General features: G+C 43.5%; 2 protein-coding genes, 1 long non-coding RNA gene and 1 other non-coding gene across 6 annotated transcripts; 2 read left to right on the top strand and 2 right to left on the bottom strand.

Moving 5' to 3' along the window:
* The first annotated feature begins 345 nt into the window (after window positions 1-345).
* abcc12 (ATP-binding cassette, sub-family C (CFTR/MRP), member 12) lies at window positions 346-10,558 on the top strand. The gene is made up of 30 exons (XM_037246525.1): window positions 346-553; window positions 2,512-2,562; window positions 2,634-2,737; window positions 2,818-2,964; window positions 3,272-3,419; window positions 3,520-3,756; window positions 4,020-4,193; window positions 4,277-4,424; window positions 4,498-4,646; window positions 4,804-4,911; window positions 5,206-5,517; window positions 5,590-5,714; window positions 5,860-5,932; window positions 6,283-6,486; window positions 6,664-6,798; window positions 6,869-6,956; window positions 7,085-7,135; window positions 7,261-7,371; window positions 7,445-7,548; window positions 7,684-7,866; window positions 7,957-8,183; window positions 8,259-8,396; window positions 8,464-8,653; window positions 8,985-9,074; window positions 9,146-9,335; window positions 9,440-9,599; window positions 9,670-9,748; window positions 9,826-9,939; window positions 10,000-10,164; window positions 10,238-10,558. Exons 2-30 carry the CDS (start codon window positions 2,518-2,520, stop codon window positions 10,334-10,336), a joined length of 4,098 nt encoding a protein of 1,365 aa, XP_037102420.1. The 5' UTR covers window positions 346-553; window positions 2,512-2,517; the 3' UTR covers window positions 10,337-10,558.
* A 503-nt stretch (window positions 10,559-11,061) lies between these two features.
* Window positions 11,062-20,742, top strand: LOC119120012 (myocyte-specific enhancer factor 2A-like). Of its 3 annotated transcripts, none has more exons than XM_037246587.1 (10): window positions 11,062-11,222; window positions 13,572-13,720; window positions 14,802-15,005; window positions 15,510-15,650; window positions 15,863-16,007; window positions 16,212-16,265; window positions 16,578-16,693; window positions 17,870-17,966; window positions 18,074-18,158; window positions 20,273-20,742. In XM_037246587.1, exons 1-10 carry the CDS (start codon window positions 11,075-11,077, stop codon window positions 20,502-20,504), a joined length of 1,371 nt encoding a protein of 456 aa, XP_037102482.1. In that variant the 5' UTR covers window positions 11,062-11,074; the 3' UTR covers window positions 20,505-20,742. The 3 variants fall into 3 exon arrangements, with proteins under 3 accessions (XP_037102482.1, XP_037102481.1, XP_037102483.1); XM_037246586.1 differs by having other exon boundaries at window positions 16,578-16,699; XM_037246588.1 differs by having other exon boundaries at window positions 11,090-11,220; window positions 13,566-13,720; window positions 16,578-16,699.
* LOC119120046 lies at window positions 18,347-19,858 on the bottom strand. The gene is made up of 5 exons (XR_005097420.1): window positions 19,771-19,858; window positions 19,249-19,287; window positions 19,047-19,074; window positions 18,634-18,664; window positions 18,347-18,456 (listed from the first exon to the last, which is right to left on the bottom strand). It is a non-coding gene; the product is annotated as an uncharacterized LOC119120046 (long non-coding RNA).
* On the bottom strand, window positions 19,344-19,485 carry LOC119121139. Its single transcript, XR_005097627.1, has one exon. It is a non-coding gene; the product is annotated as a small nucleolar RNA SNORA16B/SNORA16A family (small nucleolar RNA).
* Window positions 20,743-23,260: the final 2,518 nt, after the last annotated feature.

Here is a 23,260-nt window from a genome sequence, read left to right as displayed (position 1 = left end):
ACAAATGTATTGACAGAAATCATGTGTATTTTTTTGCAGTAACATCTGAATATTAAGAGAATTGTTTTTTTTTTTTCAAGGATGAAATAAGCAATTTTTTCCCCAAAGATAAAAATCATACATTTGAGAAAAAATGTCATGTTAAAAGAAAAAAGTTAACATTTGTCAAAGATCTAATAACGTTTGTGTTTTTTCGGGATGACAAAATCATCAGATTATATGAGGAAGTTGTCTTTTTATTTGAAGAACTGAATGTACAAGAAAAAAACCACCACAAGCAGAAAATATCCCTTGGTCATGTTTGAATTAGTTTCCTTATATTCAAATGTTTTGTGTGAAGCTTTTCCAACAGAATGTGTTGGTTCTGCGCGTGCGCGGGCGCGTGGCCTTGGCTCCTCGTAAATGTGCTACACGTGCTCACGTCTACTCATTGTAACCTTTGAAGCTTCTTGTGCAACCAATGCAGATGGGGGAAAAAATGCTGCTTCAGTCTTTGGAATAAGTCGGATCGGGCTACGCGCTGTCTTCCTCCTCGTCCTTCACGCACCTGCAGGTAACTATTTTTTACGTACTACTCTGACATTAATTTATTTATTTATACCATTCCATAATAAGACCATTTTGTTCATCTATGATTTCATAGCTTGAGAACTTTGCTTATCACAACATGTAAAGGTAACTCCATAGTGATGTAACTATCACTCACAAACAAAATAACAATAATGTATGATTTAATAACTCATAAAAACCTATTTTTATTTCTTCATGTCCTACTTGACTGTGTGTATATGTATATGTGTGTGCGTGTGTATATATCAGGGCAGATGAATTAGTCAAGTTGTCAATTATTTTTATTAAAATTAATCAAACACGGTGGCACACTGGTTCGCACGTCGCCTCACAGTTCAGGGGTACAGGGTTTGATTCCAGCCCATGTGGAGTTTGCATGTTGTCCTCGTGCCTGCATGGGTTTCCTTCCGTGTACTCGTGTTTCCTCCCATATTCTAAAAACATCCACGGGAGGTCGATTGTCCACTCCAAATTGCTGTTAATGTGACCCTGAGTGTTTGTTCGTGTGTGACCTCGGATTGGCTGTTGTCCTCCCAGGGACTCCTGGGATAGGCTCCAAGACCTCCGTGACCCCCGTGAGGATAAGCAGATGAGAAGGATGAATGACTAAACACCGTTAAGTCAACAAATATAGGCTACGGCTAACGCAACACGTCATGTTTGCACTCGTTTGAAACCACATCACACCACTTCCTCCACCTCCTTAGCTGACTGACGCTAACCAACCTCCCATAAAGAACGTCACCATATTTATTTTATTTTTTATTTATTATTTATGGTTTGTGCCTTCTTGTTTTTGTTTTGTGTCGCCTACTTGTATGTCTCGTCACCGTGGGATGGAGGAAACGGAATTTCGGTTTCTTTGTGTGTCTTGACATATGAAGGGATTGACAATAAAGCTGACTTTGACTTTGACTTTGACAAAGAAAACAGCCTACGGCTAATTTAAAACGTGTATTTGCATTCGCATAAATTAGGTTGACATGACTTCCCGGCAGGCGGCTCGGTGGCGCACTGGGTAGCACGTCCGCCTCACAGTTAGGAGGGTGCGGGTTCAATTCCACCTCCGGCCCTCACTGTGCGGAGTTTGCATGTTCTCCCTGGGCCCGCGTGGGTTTTCTCCGGGCACTCCGGTTTCCTCCCACATCCCAAAAACATGCTTGGTAGGCCGATTGAAGACTCCAAATTGTCCCTAGGTGTGAGTGCGAGTGCAAATGGTTGTTTGTCTCTGTATTCCCTGCGATTGGCTGGCAACCGGTTCAGGGTGTCCCCCGCCTACTGCCCGATGACGGCTGGGATAGGCTCCAGCACGCCCGCGACCCCCGTGGGGACTAAGCGGTTCGGAAAATGGATGGATGGATGACTTCCCGGCCAATGACACTCGGCGCCGTACGATCTTAGGATAGCAACCCTAAATCTCACTCCTCCTTTTGGTATTAGATTCTTGTGATTTTTCCCGACATCCTTAGTAACATACGCAATTATTGCTATGTATATTAAGGCACTTTATTTACTAATTTCGAATGAAATTTATAAGAATTGAATGAAGTAAAATAGCCCACTGGGAATTCTCATGACGTTACATATTTCATATTGAAATGAATGAGCTCATGCATCACTCCGGAATAGCGTTTCACAAAGTACCAAAACATAATTCATTTTTTATTTAGCTGGCAAACAATATTTTTAAGTGCCGTATCTGTACAACTCTCTCAAGTGTGTGTCAAAAGTGGGCGAGAAACCGGAGCGACTTGCTCTTAGTTAAATTTGTGAGCGATCAGTTGGTTATATTGACTAAGCACACTTACTTGTAGCTGAATGATGCAAACATCCCCAAGCAACTGCGGAAGAGGTGGAAATAAGTCAAATTATCTTATGACTCATAACATTTGACTTTCGACAAAGTGAATCAACCCCATCTGATAACTACTCTGACGACAGGACAAGATGAAGGCAGAGTACGATTTGGAGAAAACTAACCACGACTTTGGTGTGAGTACGCATCATGTAAACGCATCTTCCCATACTTGCACGAGCAACCTAACACTTGTTTGGACTTTCAGATCGAAGGAAACGACAATGTCGGCAGAAAAACTCGCCGTTCGCTGTTTGGGAAGTACAAGCAGAGCCTTGAGACCCTCAAACCTTTCCGCTGGACCTCGAAGCAGTCCGTGCACTTGGCTTAGCATTGCTTTATTGTCAAAAGTGGCTAACTCGTTGCTAACACAAGGTCTGTTTGCTGTCTAGTCCCCATCCCGTGGATAATGCGGGGTTCCTGTCCTTCGCCACCTTCTCGTGGATGACCTCCATGATGTGGGCCGTTTTCCGGAACAGGCTGGACACGAATACCATCATGATGTCTCCTTTGGATAAGGCTGGTGAAAGCACCAACAGGTCCAGCGCTCTTCCTTGTGACTTTTGTTATATGAGCTAGCTGATCATTAGGGAGATCTCACACAAAACCTAGAAGTGAAGATACTTTTTGGATTAGATACCAACCATCTTCAACAACCAGGAAGAGCCCAGTTGCTGCTGTTCAATTTTCCCAATTACTACACAGACACCTTCCTGGAGATGTTTAGGTTCTGACCCACCGAGTAGGGCAGAAACCAAACCACATGCAAAATATGTCCTGGACAATCCACAATCACCCCGAGAGACAAATGTGATTCTGGAATAACAGACCATGTTCTCTCCTCAGGCTGCAGAGACTCTGGGAGGAGGAAGTAGCAAAGTCGGGTCTGGAAAAGGCATCTATGGTCCGAGTCATTCTACGTTTCCAAAAAAACAGGCTCATTTTCTCCATCGTGGCCGGGGTCATCGCCATGGTGGCAGCCTTTCTGGGTCCGGTTAGTCAACTCCATCTCCCTGAAATAGCAAAACGCTTGGACCTCGGATTTGTTTGGTCCAAGCTTCCACCATTGTAACACCGTTTTTAATCTCTCTCAGGCTGTTGTGATATACCTGCTGCTGGATTACGTAGCCAACCCTTCGAAGTCAACCCGGGTGCACGGCATCGGCCTCTGCTTTGCTCTGTTCTCAAGCGAGTTCTGCAAGGGCTTTTTCATGTCGCTGCTGTGGGCCATCAACCTGCGCACCGCCGTCCGGCTGAAGGGGGCCTTTAGCACCATGGCCTACATAAAGGTCATCTCGCTGCGGGTGCACAGTGGCATCTCCATGGGAGAGGTAGCGACCCTCAAACTTTCAAAAAAAAAAAAAAATCTCTAGTGTCCAGAGAGGCTATGCAGTTGTGACAAAGCACTACTTTTGTCTAAATAAAGCACCTCGTCTCACCAAAATGCCACACGACGGCACCAAAGTAATACTTTTTTTTTTTCCCTCAGCCTAAAAATGCTGAGTCATGACTATGCAGCAATTTTGTTCTGTGAGCTTATCTTGATTCGGGAGTAAATTAGAGGGAGTAAGTTGAGTAAACGCTCTCCCCACAGATCATTAACGTCCTGACGAACGACGGCCACAAGATGTTTGAGGCGGTGGTGTTCGGCAGCTTCGTGGTATCGGCCCCGATACTCTTCGTTATCTGCATCGTCTACGCCAGCTACATCCTGGGCGTGACAGCGCTGTTTGGTGTCGGGATCTATCTGGTCTTCATCCCAGTTCAGGTCAGGAACCCAATGCGCCACCGCCGGCATTATTTCCGTCTGTTAAGGTCACTAATTGTTGTGGTTTTTCCACCTGCCTTCAGTTTTGTATGGCCAAACTCATCAACAAGTTCCGACACAAAGCCATCTTGATGACGGACAGTCGCGTTCGCACCATGAACGAGATCCTCAACAGCATCAAGCTCATCAAGATGTACGCCTGGGAAGAATCTTTTGAGAAGAAAATCACAGGTAGGGCTTATTTTTTCGGGGACATCTCGGACGAACGGCACCTGACAGTGACCTATTTCTGGGTTCCTTCCAGAGTTAAGGCAAAGCGAGAAGAAATATCTGCGCATAGCCAGTTATATCCAGAACAGCAACAACAGCATCACCAGCATCATCCCCACCCTGGCCACCGTGGCCACCTTCATGCTACACAGCTTGTTGGGCTGGCAGCTCGACATCACCGAGGTGAGTGCACTTCAAGAATTAACATAATAGAGGACTTGAAAACAGTCATGGAAAAGAGATGCTAGGCTGCTAGTTTGAAAAAACGTATTCCAACTTGGGTTGTAAGTGTAGGTGGTGCTTCGATGAGATTGATGGATACTTTCCATGTTCTCACCAGGCCTTCACAGTCATCGCCATCTTCAACGCCTTGCGCTTCTGCCTGGCTCTCATGCCACTGTCCGTGAAGGCTCTGGCCGAAGCCAGCGTGTCCATGGCCCGTCTCAAGGTAGGACATTAGATAGTGTCGGGAGATAACGCCTGCATTACCCTCGACCGCCACTAGTCAAACAAAGGGTCACCAGGTCTGTTTTTTGTTATTTCCGAGGGCAAATAACACAAAATTCCTTTTTGACTACAGTAGGAACAAATGAGTGAGGAAAAATAAAAGGCAAATAGGAAAAAAATAACTTTTCTACCCCAAATTTGATATGCACCAAGCTTTGAAAGCTCCGATCAATCTGCAGTTGGGAACTTTTAGAGTTTGGCAGTGATGGAAAGTGCAATCTGTTCATCCCTCTAGAAAATATTGCTGATCCAGAATCCAGATCCCTATTTGGTACAAATGAAAGGTGGCGACGTGGCCATTGAGATGATAAACGCTACCTTGTCCTGGAGCAAACCAGAGATCCAGAGTGACTCCAGCCTACTCGGCGAGGACAACCAAGGGATGGTGATGGACGACGGAGAAATTGAACTCAAGGCGGATAAAAAATCCAACTCTCAACCCACATTGAGGAACATTTCCTTCTCGCTACCCAAGGGCAAGTTGCTAGGTATCTGCGGGAATGTCGGAAGTGGGAAGTCCTCAGTGATTTCGAGCATTTTGGAGCAGGTGACTTGACCCTCGTTACCTCTTTCCCGACGTTGAAGACCTTCACGTGAAGGTCGTTTGTGTTTTTCGTAGATGCACCTCCTGCAGGGGTCAGTCTCGGCCGACGGCACCTTTGCATACGTTTCGCAGCAGGCGTGGATCTTCCATGGAACCGTTCAAGAAAACATCCTGATGGGGAGCCCGATGGATACGAACAGGTAATGCACACCAAGAAAAACGATCAATGCAAATGATTGACTGGAATAATGAAGAATAAAAAAATGGTGATATTAAAATGATTACAACTCTTTTACTAGTATGCTACAACAATTGCAACTATTACTTATTAGTTTCTTTGAACAGATATGAAAGAGTTTTGGACGGGTGCAGCCTTAGACCCGACCTGAAGATACTCCCACATGCCGATCAAACAGAGGTACAGTCTACTCTACATTATTTTTCTTGTTGATTTTTTGTAGTGTTCTTTTATTTCTTTTTTTCTTTGGATTGTTGATTTCTTTTGTTTGTTTGATCTGTATTTTTTTTTTATGTTCTGTGTATTATTATTGTTTATTGCTTTTGTTTTTTTTCTGGTTTTAATTATTTTTCGTGGTTTTTTTTTAGTATTCTTCTATTTCTTTTTTCTTTGGATTGTTGCTTTTTGTTTTTAATTTTCATTTTTGTTTCGGGTGTTGATTTCCATCATTATTGTTGAGTTGTGTTTCTGTCATTGATTTCTCAGACTGTTGTCGATTTCTTTCGCTCGCTTGTTATTGTTGTGGTCAGATCGGCGAGCGTGGGCTGAATCTGTCGGGCGGCCAAAAGCAGAGAATCAGCCTGGCTCGGGCCGTCTACGCCAACAAGGACATCTTCCTGCTAGACGATCCGCTCTCGGCTGTGGACGCCCACGTGGGCAAGCACATCTTCGAGGAGTGCATCAAGCGTCAGCTTCGGGGAAAGTCCATCATTCTTGTCACGCACCAGCTCCAGGTACCAAGGCCACAAAATGTTCCTGCTATATTAAAAAAATAGATATTGTGAATATTGAAATCATTTATGAAGGCTGGAGTCTTGTACTGAGAACACTTTGTTCCCACTTTCCTCTCAACATAACGAAATTGTACTGTATGACTATTACAGTAGGACTATTCTTGCTACTTCCATCAGTATCTAGAGTACTGCGACGACATTCTGGTGCTGGAAAACGGCGAGGTCCAGGAGTCGGGGAACCACGAGGCGCTGATCAAAGCCAATGGACGCTACGCTCAGCTCATCGGTGGCTACCAGGCAGAACAGGCCAAAGTGTGTTTTCTTCTTCTTCCGCTTCTCCTTCTTCACGTAACATCGAAACGTTACTTATTGTTGTGTTCAGACTGAGAAGGTAGAAGAGGAGGCTCCGCCCGTGAAGACGATAGAGGTTGAGCTGAGAGAGCGGGCAAACAGCGGAATCGTCAATCCAGGTTACTACAATTATTACTATTACTAGTACATTACTGGGAGGACACCAAGTTGACATTTGATGGACTATGACGGGAAATTTTGCAGTCTCATGAAGGCAGTGTTTGAAGCTTGTAACTCTTCCTCATAGCCTTCGAGATCGCAGACATCGATGAGGTGGCAGACGTGACCAGGCAAAAATGTGAGTCAAGCTTCTTTATTTTAATCAAATAAAACACACTTCAGAGATTCACAATAGTACATTTTATTTCACTGTCCGACTCTCGTATTGGATGTGAGTCAATGTCGGAAATATTTGTATTGTAGCATGCCAGGGAATTTCATCAGATATTGGCGACCAGCTGGTCTGCAAGGAGTCCACTTCGAAGGGCGCCGTTTCTTGGAGGATTTACGCACAGTACTGCAAGGCGGCAGGAGGTTGAGAACACACACACACACACACACACACACACAAATACACACACACATACTTAATATGGTCTCACTTTAGGTTACATCATCACCTTCCTCACCTTACTGAACCTGGTTCTGATGATCGGCTGCACGGCCTTCTGCAACTGGTGGCTCAGCTATTGGCTCGGCCAGGGCAGCGGGGTGAGAGCACACGGACATATTGAAGTACAAATACGGACCGAAGTTTGAATTTAAAACTCCAATCCAAAACCAGATCATACTACCACCGTTTTTTTTTTTTTTTTAATTCTAACATGTTCACCTTGCTACGTCTAGTCAGCCAACGGGACCACACAAGAGAAGGGTGACATTTCCAAGAACCCAGACCTGCATTTCTACCAACTGGTCTACGGCATGATGGTGTTGGCCATGATGACCTTTGCCATGATCAAGTGCTTCGTCTACACCCATGTCACCTTGAATGCTGCCTGCCATTTCCACGACACCATGGTCAAGAAGGTAGCTCATTTGTGGAACCACATCGATATATATTTCGGACCTGCTGATGATGTCATCTCAGATGATGAAAACATTTATTGCCATTGCCAGGTAACAGGCAGTCCCATGAGCTTCTTCGACACCACGCCGACAGGCCGCGTTCTCAACCGCTTCTCCAAAGACCAAGAGGAGCTGGATAGCATTCTCCCGGTTCACATGGATCCCTTCTTGCAGTTTTCTTTGCTGGTTACCTGCACAGTCGTCACCATCTCCGCCGTCTTCCCAGCCATGCTCATCGCTGTGCTCATCCTGGGACTTGTGTTTACCCTCATGCTCTTGTGCGTCTCATTTCAATTTACACCACCGGGATCCGGGCTTTGTATCTTTTGCGAGGAGTTGTCTTGTTCTTGCAGCATGTTCCAGAGAAGCATCCAACTGATGAAGAAGCTGGAGAACGTTAGTCGCTCTCCTTGCATCTCCCTCACCACATCCACTCTTCAAGGCCTCACCACCATCCACGCCTACAACATGAGAGACAGCCACATCACACTGTAAGATTGTCTACTGCTGACTTTGACCTCGTTACATCAGCAACCATTGTCCTGTCTTGCGTCTTAGGTTTAAGTACCTGAACGACGAGAACTCCAACCACTACTTGCTGTTTAACGCCGGGATCCGCTGGTTGTCCTTCAAGCTTGACTTGATGGCAGCAACGCTGGCTTTGTTCGTGGCGCTCTTTGTGGTTCTGAGTAGTAATGACTACACCAGTCCGTCTTTGAAGGGCCTTGCTTTGTCTTACACCACACAGGTAAGTTCAGGTAGCCAAAGAAGTGAATTTAACTCAGCGTCCGTGAGATGAGCAGAGCTAGCAAAAGCGTTAGCGCTTTGTACTTGGAGTAGAAGCTCACTGGGAACGTTTAATATTTGCTTTTCTTAGATGACGAGTATTAAGCAGTAAAGTAGATATGCCTATTTAAAAGGGCCACTTTTCAAAGGCAGGTTTATCATTTATTTTGATTTATTTTTCAGTTACATACTACATATGTTCCCATATTAAGGCAACATATTCTAATCTATTTACGGCAGCAAAGTACCGATATTTTTGTCCGCCGGATCTGGCGAATGTGATTTGTGCGCAGTTGACGGGCATGCTACAGTATGTGGTGAGGCAATCTACAGAGGTGGAGGCCAGGTTCAACTCGGTGGAGAGGCTGCAAGAGTACATCACGGTCAGATAACGTCATAGAAGCCTTCAAAAGCGATTGCGCTTGGATCTCAAATCTAAGGTTCTCGTCAACAGGGTTGTACGTCTGAGGGTCCCAGACGCATGGAGAACGGTCATAACCTGAAGAACTGGCCCACGGATGGGTCCATCACCTTTCGGGACTACAAAATGAAGTACAGAGAGAACATGCCCGTTGTCCTGGATGGGCTGAACTTCCTCATCCGAGCAGGAGAGAAACTGGGCATCGTGGGAAGGACGGGTTCTGGTGAGGCTTCAGAAACCAGTCGTACTGCTCCTCAAACACTCAATTTCGCTAGTGCAAGTGTGGTAGCTTCAATTTTGGAATAACAAAGTTTGCCTCGTCCGCAGGTAAGTCCTCCCTAGGGGTGGCGCTGTTCCGACTTGTTGAGCCGGCGGCGGGTAGCATCCTGATAGACGGCGTTGACATCTCCACCATCGGTCTGCAAGATCTGCGCAGCAAACTGTCCATCATCCCTCAGGACCCCGTCCTGTTCATCGGCACAGTCAGGTAGCTAACGAGCAAACGGGCATGTGTGTGTTGTGGACTGCCGATGGCTGATGACCACCTATGTCAACAGACACAACCTGGACCCCTTTAACAGCTACAGCGACAGCGAGATCTGGACAGCGCTGGAGAGGACCTACATGAAGGACTCGGTGAGTCACACGAAAGAGCCTAACACCTTCCAGACCCATCCGCAAGAGAGCCGAGTGATGTTTTATTTTCATCGCAGATCTCCAAACTGGAGGGTCAGCTTCAGGCGCCGGTGTTTGAGAACGGAGAGAACTTCTCAGTGGGAGAGCGACAGTTGATGTGCATGGCGAGAGCGCTGCTACGCAACTCCAAGGTTGGGACACGCCCATGCTTGCAAATGTTGGCGACCCTCTGACAGGACTCCTTTATCCAGATCATTCTTTTGGACGAGGCGACGGCCTCCATCGATTCCGAGACCGACGCCCTGATCCAGACCACCATCAGAGATGCCTTCCAAGACTGCACCGTGCTCACCATCGCTCACCGACTCAACACTGTAATGCACGCCGACCGCATTCTAGTCATGGACAGCGGAAAGGTGACACACAATGTCTTAAGACAAGTTATGTGCTACAAATGACAAACTCCATAACCCAAACTCTTAACCGCAGGTAGCAGAACTGGACGTTCCAGACGTGTTGTCAAAAAGGTCCGACTCGCTGTTCTCCTCGCTCCTGTCGGCCACAAGAACCGTGAGCGTGTCCAAGTGACATTGATGTACACCCATTATGTTTTTATTCTTGTACTGGATTTTGCACATGTACCCACAGTAGTGAGCACTGAGGAAATTCATGTTTTACTGTTTTTTTACAGGGAAAGAGAAATCATGTGTATTTAAATATTATTATTTATTGATTCACGTTTGAATTGTAATGACTTTTTCAAGCGAATTGCAAATTAGATATACACTGTTTTATTTTTCAATTCCTTCACTGTTTTCTGTTTACGTACTGTTTTTATACTGCTGCTCATTCTTGGCCACACGGCGGCGCCAGTGGTCTTTGCCTGGCTGACAACCCAGCAGCCACTGAAAACACTGCACTTGATTTGAATGAGAATGACGTCATGTTTTGGGGAAAAATCATAACGCAATATAAATAAAAAATATATTTATAAATAAAAATAAATATTTTTATTTAGTTTTATTTTTGTTGTATTAGAATCACTCAAGGGGAAATTTAAGTGAAACCAGTACCACAAGACATTAGTTGTCATTAAGTATCCACAGCAATTGACACACTGGAGATGTAGAACAGAAAGTTACTTTTATATTTCAGTAACTTTATGTCATGGCGTGTCTTTACTCTTATAAGAGAAACAAACTTTTTAAAGAAGTACTGTAGTACTCGGCGAGTAACGACGAGTACTTCTCAAGGTGGAAAAAGTACGTCGCACTGTCGCGTAGTCAAGGAGACGACAGCGGGGTGGGCGCGGCTTGCAGTCCGAGCATGAGCTTCCTCGGGCGGGGAGGATGTGAGCGTGTGAGCGGTCGAGTCATCTCCTCCCGCCCACTGACTCCCTCTTCTATTCCGTCCTTTTTCATCTTCTCCTTCTCCCCTTCATCTTCTCCTTCGTCTTCATCGAAAGTAGGCGACGGTGAGTGAACTCCAGTCGGCTTTGATGCTTATGACTCGTGAGTCTGTCGTTCTTATATAGCGATAAAAACAAGCGTTTGCAACTCGACTGTTGACGTCTCGAACTCGCTGTTTGGAAAGTTGAAAAAATGTTTTGGTATTTCACTTTGGACTTTAAATCACACCGCGGAGCGAGAACATGTTGTTCTGGACACTTTGGGCAGCATTGAAGCAACTTTTGAGTGTGAACCAGCGGTGACGTTAGCCGGCTAGCCGCGTTAGCTTCGAGGAATGAAGGATGCTCGCTTCCTCATGATGTTTTTGCCTTAAAAAGTCATGCGAACTTGGAATGGGATGTTGGGAACATCAAGAGCGCAGACCGTGTTTTACAATTCTTAATAATAATAATAATAATATTAAAAATAATTATAATAATGTGTTTTATTTGTCGATTGACTGAACATTTATTTCAAATAAGTATGAAATCAAATAAATACAAACTTGCATTATCAATTTGATCCCGTGACTGTAAAACACAACCTTTTACTATTAAAATTAATTAAACGTCCTGCTTCCGTGCAAACTCAATTGCATGCTGTCATACATATAAAATGCAGACATACAGGAATAGTAACAATTTCCACTTGTATATACTCATGTACTGTGCCTAATTATGCAAGTGTATACAGTGTGTACATTCTTTTAAACTAGTTTGAAATAAATGTCCTTATTGAACTGTTTCAGTTTCATAGCACAAACGTTTACATGTTGTGCTGTTTCATTGTGGCACTGTTGACCTCTCCATCAGTAATTCTCTCCCCTATTACGAAACTAAAGCTTTTGTTTACACGATCAGGATTTTGGGGGCCAATCACCAATGCGATCACAAGAACGTATTTACCGCATACTTGTGTACTCTCTTCTCAATTTGACACACTAATGTCCTATTAGTCTAATACTGTATTGATGTTGGAGACTTTTGTACAGTGAAAAGAAAGTCTATAAATATATATGAACTAAATGCTTTTTTTGTTTGTTTTAAATCTGTGCAGATGCAAATAGTCCTTGTTGCTTTTATTTAATTGCGTGGTTTATGATTAATGAGCTCTTGTGGTTGTTTCCCCAAACCATCGCATGTAAATGTTTGAACTAGGGAGCAGTAGAGTGTGACAGTTTATAGTCTAGCAGATTTTTGGCTTTGTTAATGATGCCAACTTGTCTTATTATTTTATTAATACTATTAATAATACATGACATCTAATAGCACTTTATTTAGGACACCCAATGATGCTCGTATTACAGTGCATTCATTGCTATGATCATAATGAAGACTCTTACAATAATAATAGCCATCATTCTCATTTCTTAGCACCTTTCATGATGTTCTCGGTTAAATAATGGTGGATATTGTCATCGTTGTCATCGAATTTGGATTGATAATAAAATCACAAACTTTGTATTGAAATATTTGGACATACCTCAAATACATTACAGTGTGGCTTTGGTTATATTTTTTTCAAAGGATCATTGTTTTATAATACATTATTATATTATATGATGCTAATTACATGACATGTTTCTCGTGACACATATTTTCTCTCGTGTGGTCAAGTTTGGACTTACAATTGGGCTCAAAAAGACAAGCGTGTAATTTAAAAGTGATGTGAACACGCCACACATCTGCACCGCCGCCATATGACATCAGTGGGAAAATCTTAGCCAGAAAACGACATCAGCATCATTTAGGGCTGGGTGATATGACCTCGAAATAAAATCTCTTTTCACGTGGAAGTGTGCAGTTTAAAAACCAGCTAGCTAGATTTAATTTTAACATGTATGAGCCCAGTTCTGAAACTAAACTAGCATTAGCACTGCAAGCAAACAAACGTTAGCACACTCTTGTGAAACTTCAACTGTTGGATGGAAAATGGATGATTGGTGTTCGCTGTGAGGCGGTGCTGCTACTCTGCGGCATCTTCATTTCAGCGTGACTGTAATCCAGCCAGGGATGTGAGAAATAAATTACCTCACTAGACTACAAAACAGGAAGAGATTAAGAGCAGAGAGGGAAGTGTTGGGAGAGGCGGGATGAAAAAAAAAAAGGGCAAGATCAGCCCTAAAGTTGTTTCTAAAAGGGAGAGACACTCCTGCTGAGGAGGATTTGAAGACGGGAGGGTGAGGCGAGGTAGGTGATGACAGTGGTGTGCTTGATTGAGATTTAAAAGGTTAAAGCTAATCTCGTTGTCATTTGCATATGGCTTACATATCCAGCACTAATGTGATTGTCCAATTTGATGATCATTTTGAGGATATATTTCAAGGAAATATGTCTTTTTTTTTCAATTTAGTGTCATTTTATGTGTCTCGACAGGTTACCATGCTTTGAGGACCACCTCCACTGGCGCTCACTCTTTCTCCATCGTTCTCCATCTTGGCGCTTCGCGCACATCGTTTATTTTTCTGGAAATGGGGCGTAAGAAGATCCAGATCACCCGCATCATGGATGAGAGGAACCGGCAGGTCAGTGACTTTGCTTTTGGTTTGGACTGGAGTTTGACATGTCATTTAATACTGCCAAACAAGCGCATCAATGCTTGAAAACCAGGATACGCCCGATTTTATGCTCCAGTACTTGATATAGAAAATCAAGATTCCGTAATGTAAACAAATGTCTGTCAACATTGTTGCTTGTGGTTTGGGTGCTAATTACCTTGTTGATGTTGCTGTTAAAAATAGTACAGCAAATACTCCATGCTTTGCAAAGGAATCCCTCAAGGATCCTTCTGTGGACTCGCAACATTTTCAGCGGTAAGGATGGCAATTTGGGGTTAGCCGGGTCCGGACGGCACCCTGTCATTTTCAGGGCGGGACACACAACTCTTCCTTCTTCTCTCCCGGACGTCTGCCGGCGAGCTCGGCGTCGCCCGCCGCTGCCCGCTGGAATCCCACGCGGTGCGACGCCGGCTAAATATATCAGGCAACAAACGGCGGCCTGTCTGCGAGCGAGGTGGCGGCGCTGTAAATAGCCACGCGGGCGAGGAAATAAATATGTGTTTGTGTTTAATGTTTGCACGTCTGGACCGGAGCGTCTCCATGACTGGAGGGGGCTGTGTGCTGAGCTCCTACTTCCCTATTTCAGGAATGTCGCTTTATCTGTTCTGTAGTGCAGCGTTATGTTTTGTTCCTTTTTTTTTTTTGCTGGAATTTGACGGAAGCGTACCTGAGAAATTGGCTTAAAAAGAGGAGCGCTTGTACGTGGCGTCGTTCAGGGATGCGGCGGTGTTTACATCCCATCAAAGTTTGTCTTGGCCGAGCTGGATGTAGGCTGATGTGTATTTATATTCTCCTTGTCTAAATTTACACACTTTGCCTTCCGCTTTTGGTAACTTCTCTTTTTTTTTTTTTCTTGGTTACCCTTCTGTGTGCTGTATGTAGACAACACTTGTGTTCATTTGAAATACCCTTAAAAATGACATTAACAGTCGGAATTAAATCGATCATTGATCTTAAAAATGACAATTACTATCAAAATGATTAAATTAGCGAATTTTAGGGCCAAAAATAATCACACAATCCAACAATAATTTAATGGTGTGCGCAGGTGACGTTCATGAAGAGAAAGTTCGGCCTGATGAAGAAAGCGTACGAGCTGAGCGTGCTGTGCGACTGCGAGATCGCCCTGATCGTCTTCAACGGCGCCAACAAGCTGTTCCAGTACGCCAGCACCGACATGGACAAGGTGCTGCTCAAGTACACCGAGTATAACGAGCCCCACGAGAGCAGGACCAACGCAGACATCGTGGAGGTGAGACTTAGCCTGAATAGATTTTTTTATGGGAATTAAAAGGAGCTCATTTTTGTGCTCTTGATCACGCTCGGGCCGGGTTCCAAAACATGGCTGTCCGTATGTGGTCCCCGAGCCATACTTTGCCCACCCTCGCTCAAGCATGAGATTCAGCCGTTACGCAGCTGCTAACCACAAGAAGGCACCTGTGCCAACTGCTCTCGATTTCATTTGCTTGCGCGTATCGCATGTTAGCGTAACGCCCGGACGTGGTTTACATGGCGGACGGAAATATTTTGCAAAGCGTTGACATATGACTCCAGCTCGCGTCATCGCCGCCAGAAAACCTTTTGCTGACCATTCGGCACGAGAACGACTTGTGTGACCAAAGTGCAGCTGTGATGGTGACGCCTGTCGCGTCATCACTTGTCATAACGTTTCAAAGAATTCACCACCGCTGACGACAATTAGGACTTTTTTTATTTTTTGCTTATCTACAAATTGCATTTAATATTCCTCCCCAAGGCGCTGAACAAGAAAGAGCAGCGAGGCTGCGAGAGCCCCGACGCGGCCGACGGCGCCGCCTATGCCCTGACACCAAACACTGAAGCCAAATACAAAAAAATCAACGACGACTTTGACCACATGATCAGGAGCCACAAGATGGTGGGTAACACCACACCTCCTCCGCCCCAATACTTATCCACAATCTTCTCATGAAGATTGATATTAATGTCGGCCGAAACCATCTACTGTTATTGTGATATCATCCAAATCTGGTGTTTGAACAGGGGTGTGTAGACTTTTGATACCCACTCAGACCAGTCAGTTGATCTGGTCATAGCACGTGTTGACATCCTGGTGTCGCCTGTCCGTAGTCGTCGAGTGTACCGCAGCAAAACTTGGCGCACGTGGAAGGAGGAGGAAGCAGTGACGGGCGATCGATGGCCATGGCGTTGCATCACGCTCAACCGCACAGGAACATCCACGCCGCACACAGGTCCACCGGCACCACCAACGCAGGTGTGTGTAGCAGTTAACTCGATTGTTTGGTTAGTCAATCGGTTATTCATTATGTGTTAGAACCACAATGACACAATTGATTTTGCATTCAATACGACAGAAAACTTGTGGCTTCAGTCGTTATGTCTACAATGAACCGTGTGTGTGTGTGTGTGTGTGTGTGTGTGTGTATTTATTGACACCATCAACTTTTGTTACGTTCAGGTGACATGCAAAGCAGTTCTGATCTGATGCTGCACAACGGATCTGGACCAGAAGGTGTGTTCCTCTTGACAGTCTCACACACACACATAAAGGTTTGAGTTGTTGTAATGTTATGTAGCACCTGAGTGTGGCAGCCATTTTCAACCATTTTAAATGCGTCTTCTTCATTCGTTATCTTCATCCTGCTCACTTTTGTTCTCACCCTCCCCAAAGGCCGCTCCTCGTACGGGGGCTGACATTATATAACGTCAAGCTCAATAATTTAGTGTGAGCTCCTCTATAATAAATAACTGCACTGGCGCACTGCTGCTCTTGAGCTTTTTCAAGTTATGACATGATGAAAATCTGCCTTCTTTTTTTTTTTAGTGAATGGCTTTGTGGAATCATCTAGAAAAATCCTCCCGCCCAAATCGCCGATGTCAGCACGCAAGTCTGACCTGCGAGTGCTCGTCCCTGCGTCCAAAGCTGGGATGGCCACGTTGGTACGTGTGTGTGTGTTGCTTCTTTTGTGACTTGTCCAGCAGGTTTTAACTTTGAAACAAAAATATATTCAAGATTCAAGAGTTTTTATTCGCCATGTTTGAGCGTGCCAAACAAGGAATTTGACTTCGGTAAAACACACCCTCTGTTCAACATATAGGTGACTAACAACACTCAGGACATGTGAATAATGGCAAAAACAGTGTAGACAAATTCAAAAGGTGTGAAGAGCAGGATGTTATTGCACAGTAATGCCTCTGAGACTCTATGAGTGGTGTGAGTTCATCAGAGCAACAGCCTGGGGGAAGAAGCTGTCTCGGTGTCTGCTGGTTTTGGCGTACCGAGCTCTATAACGCCGTCCGGAGGGGAGTAGTTCAAACAGACTGCAACCTGGGTGAGAAGGGTCTGTAGAGATGTTCCTTGCACGTTTCCTGGTCCTGGACAGGTACAAGTCTTGGATAGAAGGGAGGTTGATTCCAATGATCTTTTCTGCAGTCCTGTTTGTATATATTACAAACTGTTAACTTATCTCACCTATTTATTTTTAAACACTATTATTCCATTCGCTAAATCAGGGGAAAAAGCATTTTCAAATATAAAAAGCCTAAATACATGAGTTCCCATTTTTGTAAAATGAAGGAATATTGTAAAAATGAATGTATCAAAATACTTTATTGCATCTAGAGTCCATGAGCAGGAATTCTTTCCGTGCGATGTGAAAACTACACTATCAGTGATTATGCGCGATTTGTCACCCGCACATGGGTTTGTGCGCTACAACATCAGATGACCTCATCCAGGGTGCGGTCATCGCAGCGACACCAAACCCACGCAAACTTCTACTTCCTGTGGTTAAAAAAAATATATATTTTATACTTTGTGTACAAAAAATGATTTATAGTCTTGTCATTTTTGTTTGCGCTGTTAGTGGTTAAACACAAAATCATTATCCCCAACTATTTTTAAAGAAAACTTGGAGCGTTCTCATCAATGAGATCAGAAAGGAAAATATAGATAATACCGCCACCATGTGGTCAGAAAAGGCATGTGAAGAGTTTGCCTCAATTAGATTGAATAGTGGACAGGAAATTTCAGACTTGAGAGAACAAATGTTTAATGGGCCTTCACTCTTTATTTTCCATGGCCGACATGTATTTATGATGGTTGCGTGTTTTCAGGGTGAACCGTGTCATTCGAGTTCAGCTTTGAGCACACCGGTGGTCTCGATCAGCACCCCCAACCTGCTCTACAGCACCATCAATTCTACATACAACGGTATAACACGCGTGTTGACACTGTTAGCAGCAGGAAAATTATCTACATTCCGTATAGTTTAATGACTAGTACTCATTTTTAAATGTACAATGTTTTTTTTTTGACAGATTATGAACTGAACAGTGCTGAACTGTCAAGTTTCTCTCCTTTAAACTCCACGACCACATGGCAACAGATGACCACCTCACTGGGGTAAGATGCAAATACTTATTTTTCAAAAACACCAGCTACATTTGTTAAAGCCCATTTTAATCCAAATATTTGACTAGAATATTTTTGGGGGGCAATTGGTTGCAGTCATTTGGCCAACACCAAGACTTTCTATGAACATTTATGTGACTAACCCCATTTATCTTGAGTAGTGTATCCGAGAAACAGCATTGAGTTAAAAAATATTTTATTAACAAATACAAATTACATTACAGACAGTCCAAGTTGCATTAAAAGCACTCAAGCTAGCATGAAACAGCTCCAGGTGACATCCAAAGACCTGAGAGGAACAAAAAAAGGGGTTACTTTTAGTGTAATTTTAAAAAGGCATTTAAACAATATTCATAAATGTAGGATAGATCTCAGTCCCATATCCGCAAGACTCATCCAACAGTCTCTTGTTGTAAAAGTCATCATAGATCATAAAAAACAGCATAAACCATAACAAATTACTTACCCAAAGTGTCAGCCTCAAACACTTGACAAAACTAGACAGAAAAAAACAAAAACATTAATAGTTTGAACACAACACTTTGTGCAAAAATAATACTATTCTTGATCTGTAGGACAATTGAGTGGCTGTTGCCGCTATGGTAGAGTCAGCACAGTCAAAGACCGCCCCGATGTTCTTGCATGCATCAGAAGGACACAGGCCACACACAAGGCCTGTAGCCGCTAGCAATTGCATGCACAAAATACATTCATTGTGGTTATGCTTCAGGATTAACCATAACGCTACAAAACCTTGGGCAGGTCAACTTGTCCTCCCAACAAGGAACCGAATGGCAAAATTGAATCATTTAGGTAGTTTTATGTTTGTTCATCCTGAAAATTTCACCTAGAAGCCTACTGCTCGAATTTTAGATTTACCTGATGATTTCCACTGAAGACTTTCCACCTTTAAGACAGAGAAATTGACTATTAGATGAGATTACATTGATCAACTCTGGTAACTGATTACAACATGGCTCAGGGAAAAAAATAAGTCAGTCACAGATCTCAGTGAGGGCAAGTTGGTCATCATCGCCAGAGAAGGATGCACTATGCTGTTTACTGTAGAAGTCACACATACCTTTGATTTGTAGTCCTCAGACAGTCACGAGCCTAACACCTGCAGAAAAAACTGCTTTTAGATCTTTTGGACTTGTTGGCTGTTGTACAGGTTAGAAATGTCCTTCCAGAAAAATTGTTGCGGTTTCAGTTATACGATAGAACTGAACAGCGACCGTCAATGAAAGTTTTCTTATCGGCTTCCGTTTGACCATAGAATGCTACTGAAAGAGCATCAACGGCTTCGATCGGAGCCTTTCTGGATGGTTGCGATACACCATTTGCTAATAGCTAAGCTTGTCTTGGTTTAGTCATTTATTGTATTGGATTTTACAATATGTTGCTTTAAGACGCACAAAAAAAACGGGCCAAGATGTTAACACTAGCAAGTAGCCGACCACGTGGTGTGTGGCCCAGCTTTAGCTTAGCCTCCGCTCTTGTTTCAAAAATGATTTCATGAGATTTTTAGTCAGCTACATACAAAAACGTTCTACTACCACAACATCGCCAATGATGCGAATGATTGTACGCGAGCTGTACTTACATTCCTTTCGTCCACTAGCCTCGTCTTCACTACCCGAGATTTGTTCTAGAAAAGAGAGCGAGAAAGGCTGCGTGCTGCTTTTATAGTTGCTTGTGACGTCACACGCGACCTCCTCGCGATTGGCCTGTTTTCGCTCCCGGTGCATGATGGGAATTGTATTTCTGTGTTTGCTTCTTGACCATAAGGAACAAGTTTTTTGACACGGAAGATGTATTTAGGAAAAATATTTTTTCAAACAACCAAACTGCACATGGCAATATATATAGTTGTCTTTTTTTATGACAAATGGAAAACTGCCTAAATATAATATAAATAATATTGTGTTGCATTGTATATCAGCTGTTTGTGTAGATGCAACGATTCGTTTTAGTACTCTTTTAATAAATAATGTAATTATTAACTAATTGTTTTTAGTAATTCACTCAATCAGGATCATTTATTCAAACTGTTTTAAAATAATATATTTGCCACGATGTTACAAATGTTTTATTTTATTTTTTAGAGTCTCATCCCTACCTCCTACCACCAACAACCACAGCAACATCAGCATCAAGGACGAGCCCCCCTCTCCGCCTCCCCCCCGTGGCTATTCAGCTCCTTCCGAGGGCGCCGCTCAGCGGAATGAGCATCCTCCGCGCCGTCGCCCTGACTTCCTTCCGCTGGCCGTGGCTCGCTCGGAAGCTGACGAGAGTGCGGCAACCAAGCGTCTTCGCATGGACAGCTGGGTCACTTAGATGAATGGTCACCGTTATGCAAATTCAACTGACGCACTTCCTGGTCTCAGGGTTTCTTAAAGCAATAATAACCACATCCTGCCCCCCCCCCCTCTCAGAAAAAAGGAAAATCATTTTCTCTAACATACCAGAAGATGCTGATGAGGATATTGCTCTCTATGAATTATCAAAAACATGTCACTATTGTTGTGTATATAGTACTTTATCTTTAATATATCATTTTGGCTGTAATCAAGTATGAATCTTGTATTATTCCAAGCACACATTTTCCATCTTAGGTGGCTGCCATTTTGCCTTGTATTATTAGCTCAGTGCATTTTTGGGGTCTCTGCGGCCGACAGTCATCATTTGTCGTTTCAAACACAAGAAATATACTGAAGACAGTATTTTTGCACAAAAAAAGCAAATGTTTTTTTACTTGTGTTACTACATTACAGAAAATCACAATTAAGTGAGTAGGGCATTGGGCCCATGGGTACTATTCTGTCAGAAAACATTCCTGGAGCAGTACCTGAAGATAGGTTAAAAAACGTCTTTGTTAATCGGTGAGTTTACGAATGTCAAATATAAATATGTGGGGGTCCACTGTACACATTTTCACACTATAACGCTTACCGACAATACTACGCTTGTGCTTTGCTTTCCAAATGTTGAAAACAAACGTGGTTTATTATTTGATACATTTTTAAAAAATCACTTCGCATCCAATACATAAACCTATAAAAAGCAAAATTGCTTAGATAATTTTGTAGTACTGTGTGTCGTCGTTTGTCCATGTGGATTTGCCGTAGAACTTCCGCTTTAGACGCTCCGCACGCAGATTGGTTGTATTTAGTCACGTGATTTCCCGAGCGCCATCTTGCAGCTCACTGCCTCCTGGCGTGGAATTATTATTATTTTCTTCGTGAATCTTCCTTAATTTCTGGAACTTGAGACAGCGAAGTATGGCCAAGTGCGTGGCTGTTGGATGTCAAACGCGAAGCGTCAAAGGTGTGAAGCTCCATAGGTTTCCCCGTGACGCCAAGAGAAGAAAAATATGGGCTGAGAAAGTGCGTCGCCAGCATGGTTGGAAACCAAATGACTACTCCTACCTTTGTGACGTAAGTTTAGTCTCGCTGATGGAAGAAGAAATGGATAAAAAACGATAGACATGGCATCGGAGAAATCGTTTGTGGAAAACTACTTCCGGTAATGCCAATAAAAGTTCTGTGTCTGGTTTTACAGAAACATTTCGACGATAGTCAAAGAGAGTGTAAACGTGCTGATGGAAAAGCATTGCTCAAGCCCAATGCTGTTCCCAATGTCTTCAAATACATCACAGAGTGTAAAAATCGACAAATCCTACGTAAAAGGATCACCGACGCCAACCCCGATGAAGGTCTTGCCACCAAGGCAAGCCACTCGAACATCTTGGAGGACCACACTTATTGTTTCACTCTGAGATGCTGTGGAGATTCATCTTCTGAAGATCCCGAAGGTGAAGTATATTTCAGCATATGTCAGCGCATATTTCTTTTGCTTAAAAATTAAATTCATGGTGTCATAACAGAGACCAGGTGTTGTAGACATCACGCATTGCAAGCAAATACCTGTTTCAAAAAAGCACAAGGTTAAAAACAGTTGCATTGTTTCTTTTGGGAAACTTTAAAAATATTTTTATAAATACTGAGTAGTGGGAATGATTTTAGATTCAATGTGACTTGAAGTTCATGCCAAAAAATTTAATGAAAAAGCTGTTTTATCAAATTCTGCTATCTTTAATGTGGTGCAGTGGTTCCCAAACGGCGCCCCCTTTTGGAGATAAAATTATTTGATTTATTTTGTGCATCTGGTCTTTAAAATTACCCACAATTATTACCGAGTAAAGCTTGACCTTTCTTGGTTTTTTTTGCATTCTACAGACATCAGAACACATTTTCATCTTGTGGAGCCGGAGCCAGAGTCCCATCACGTTCAGGAGGAAGAGGAGCCAAAGGCTCCTAACATTAAGGAGGAAGAGCAGGAGGTTGATATCACCACGTTTCCTTTGACTGTCATTGTGAAGAGTGAAGATGATAACGAAGAAGAAGGTGATGGAGACCATCGTGGAGGATCACAAGCAGACAGCGTCCCCGCTCCACCGTCAAATTGTGACGACGTGACGCCACACTCTTCCGATACAGAGGCTGAAGACTGTGAATTTCACGAGACGTGTCACACGTACGACAAGCGTGTGAAATGTGGTCAGAGTGACCAATGTTTTTTCAAGAAGTCTTTCTTAAAAAGGAAAAGAGCACACGCCGGAGAGAAACATTTTGCCGGCTCGGACTGTAACTTGAGTTTCAGTGAACGTTCAGAGTTGGTTCTACGTATGAGATCGCAAACTGGGAACAAACAGTTCTCATGGTCAGTTTGTTCTGAGAGATTCACTTTAAAGGGACATTTAATCACACGCACGCTGTGAAGAAACCTTTCACCTGCTCAGTCTGCTCCTTAAGTTTTATTAAGCGCTGCTATTTAATAACACACACGAAAAGTCACAGTCGAGAGAGACTTTGTGGAGAAGCGACAGTTGGCAAGACATGCAAGAACGCACACTGGAGAGAAACCTTTTGCCTGCTCATTTTGCGGGAAAAGATTCATTCAGAAGGGATATTTAGGAACGTATTCAAGAACGCACACTGGTGAAAGACCTTTTTCCTCTTCTGTCTGCACCTTTGCGTTCAGTCATGGTGCAGGCTTGGTGAGACACATGAGAACGCACACTGGGGAGAAGT

The sequence above is a fragment of the Syngnathus acus genome, chromosome 3 (genome assembly GCF_901709675.1).
Source record: "Syngnathus acus chromosome 3, fSynAcu1.2, whole genome shotgun sequence".
Classification (NCBI taxonomy): domain Eukaryota; kingdom Metazoa; phylum Chordata; class Actinopteri; order Syngnathiformes; family Syngnathidae; genus Syngnathus; species Syngnathus acus.
The sequence above is the reverse complement of the archived record's forward strand: the minus strand, read 5'-3'. Positions and strand labels throughout refer to the sequence as shown.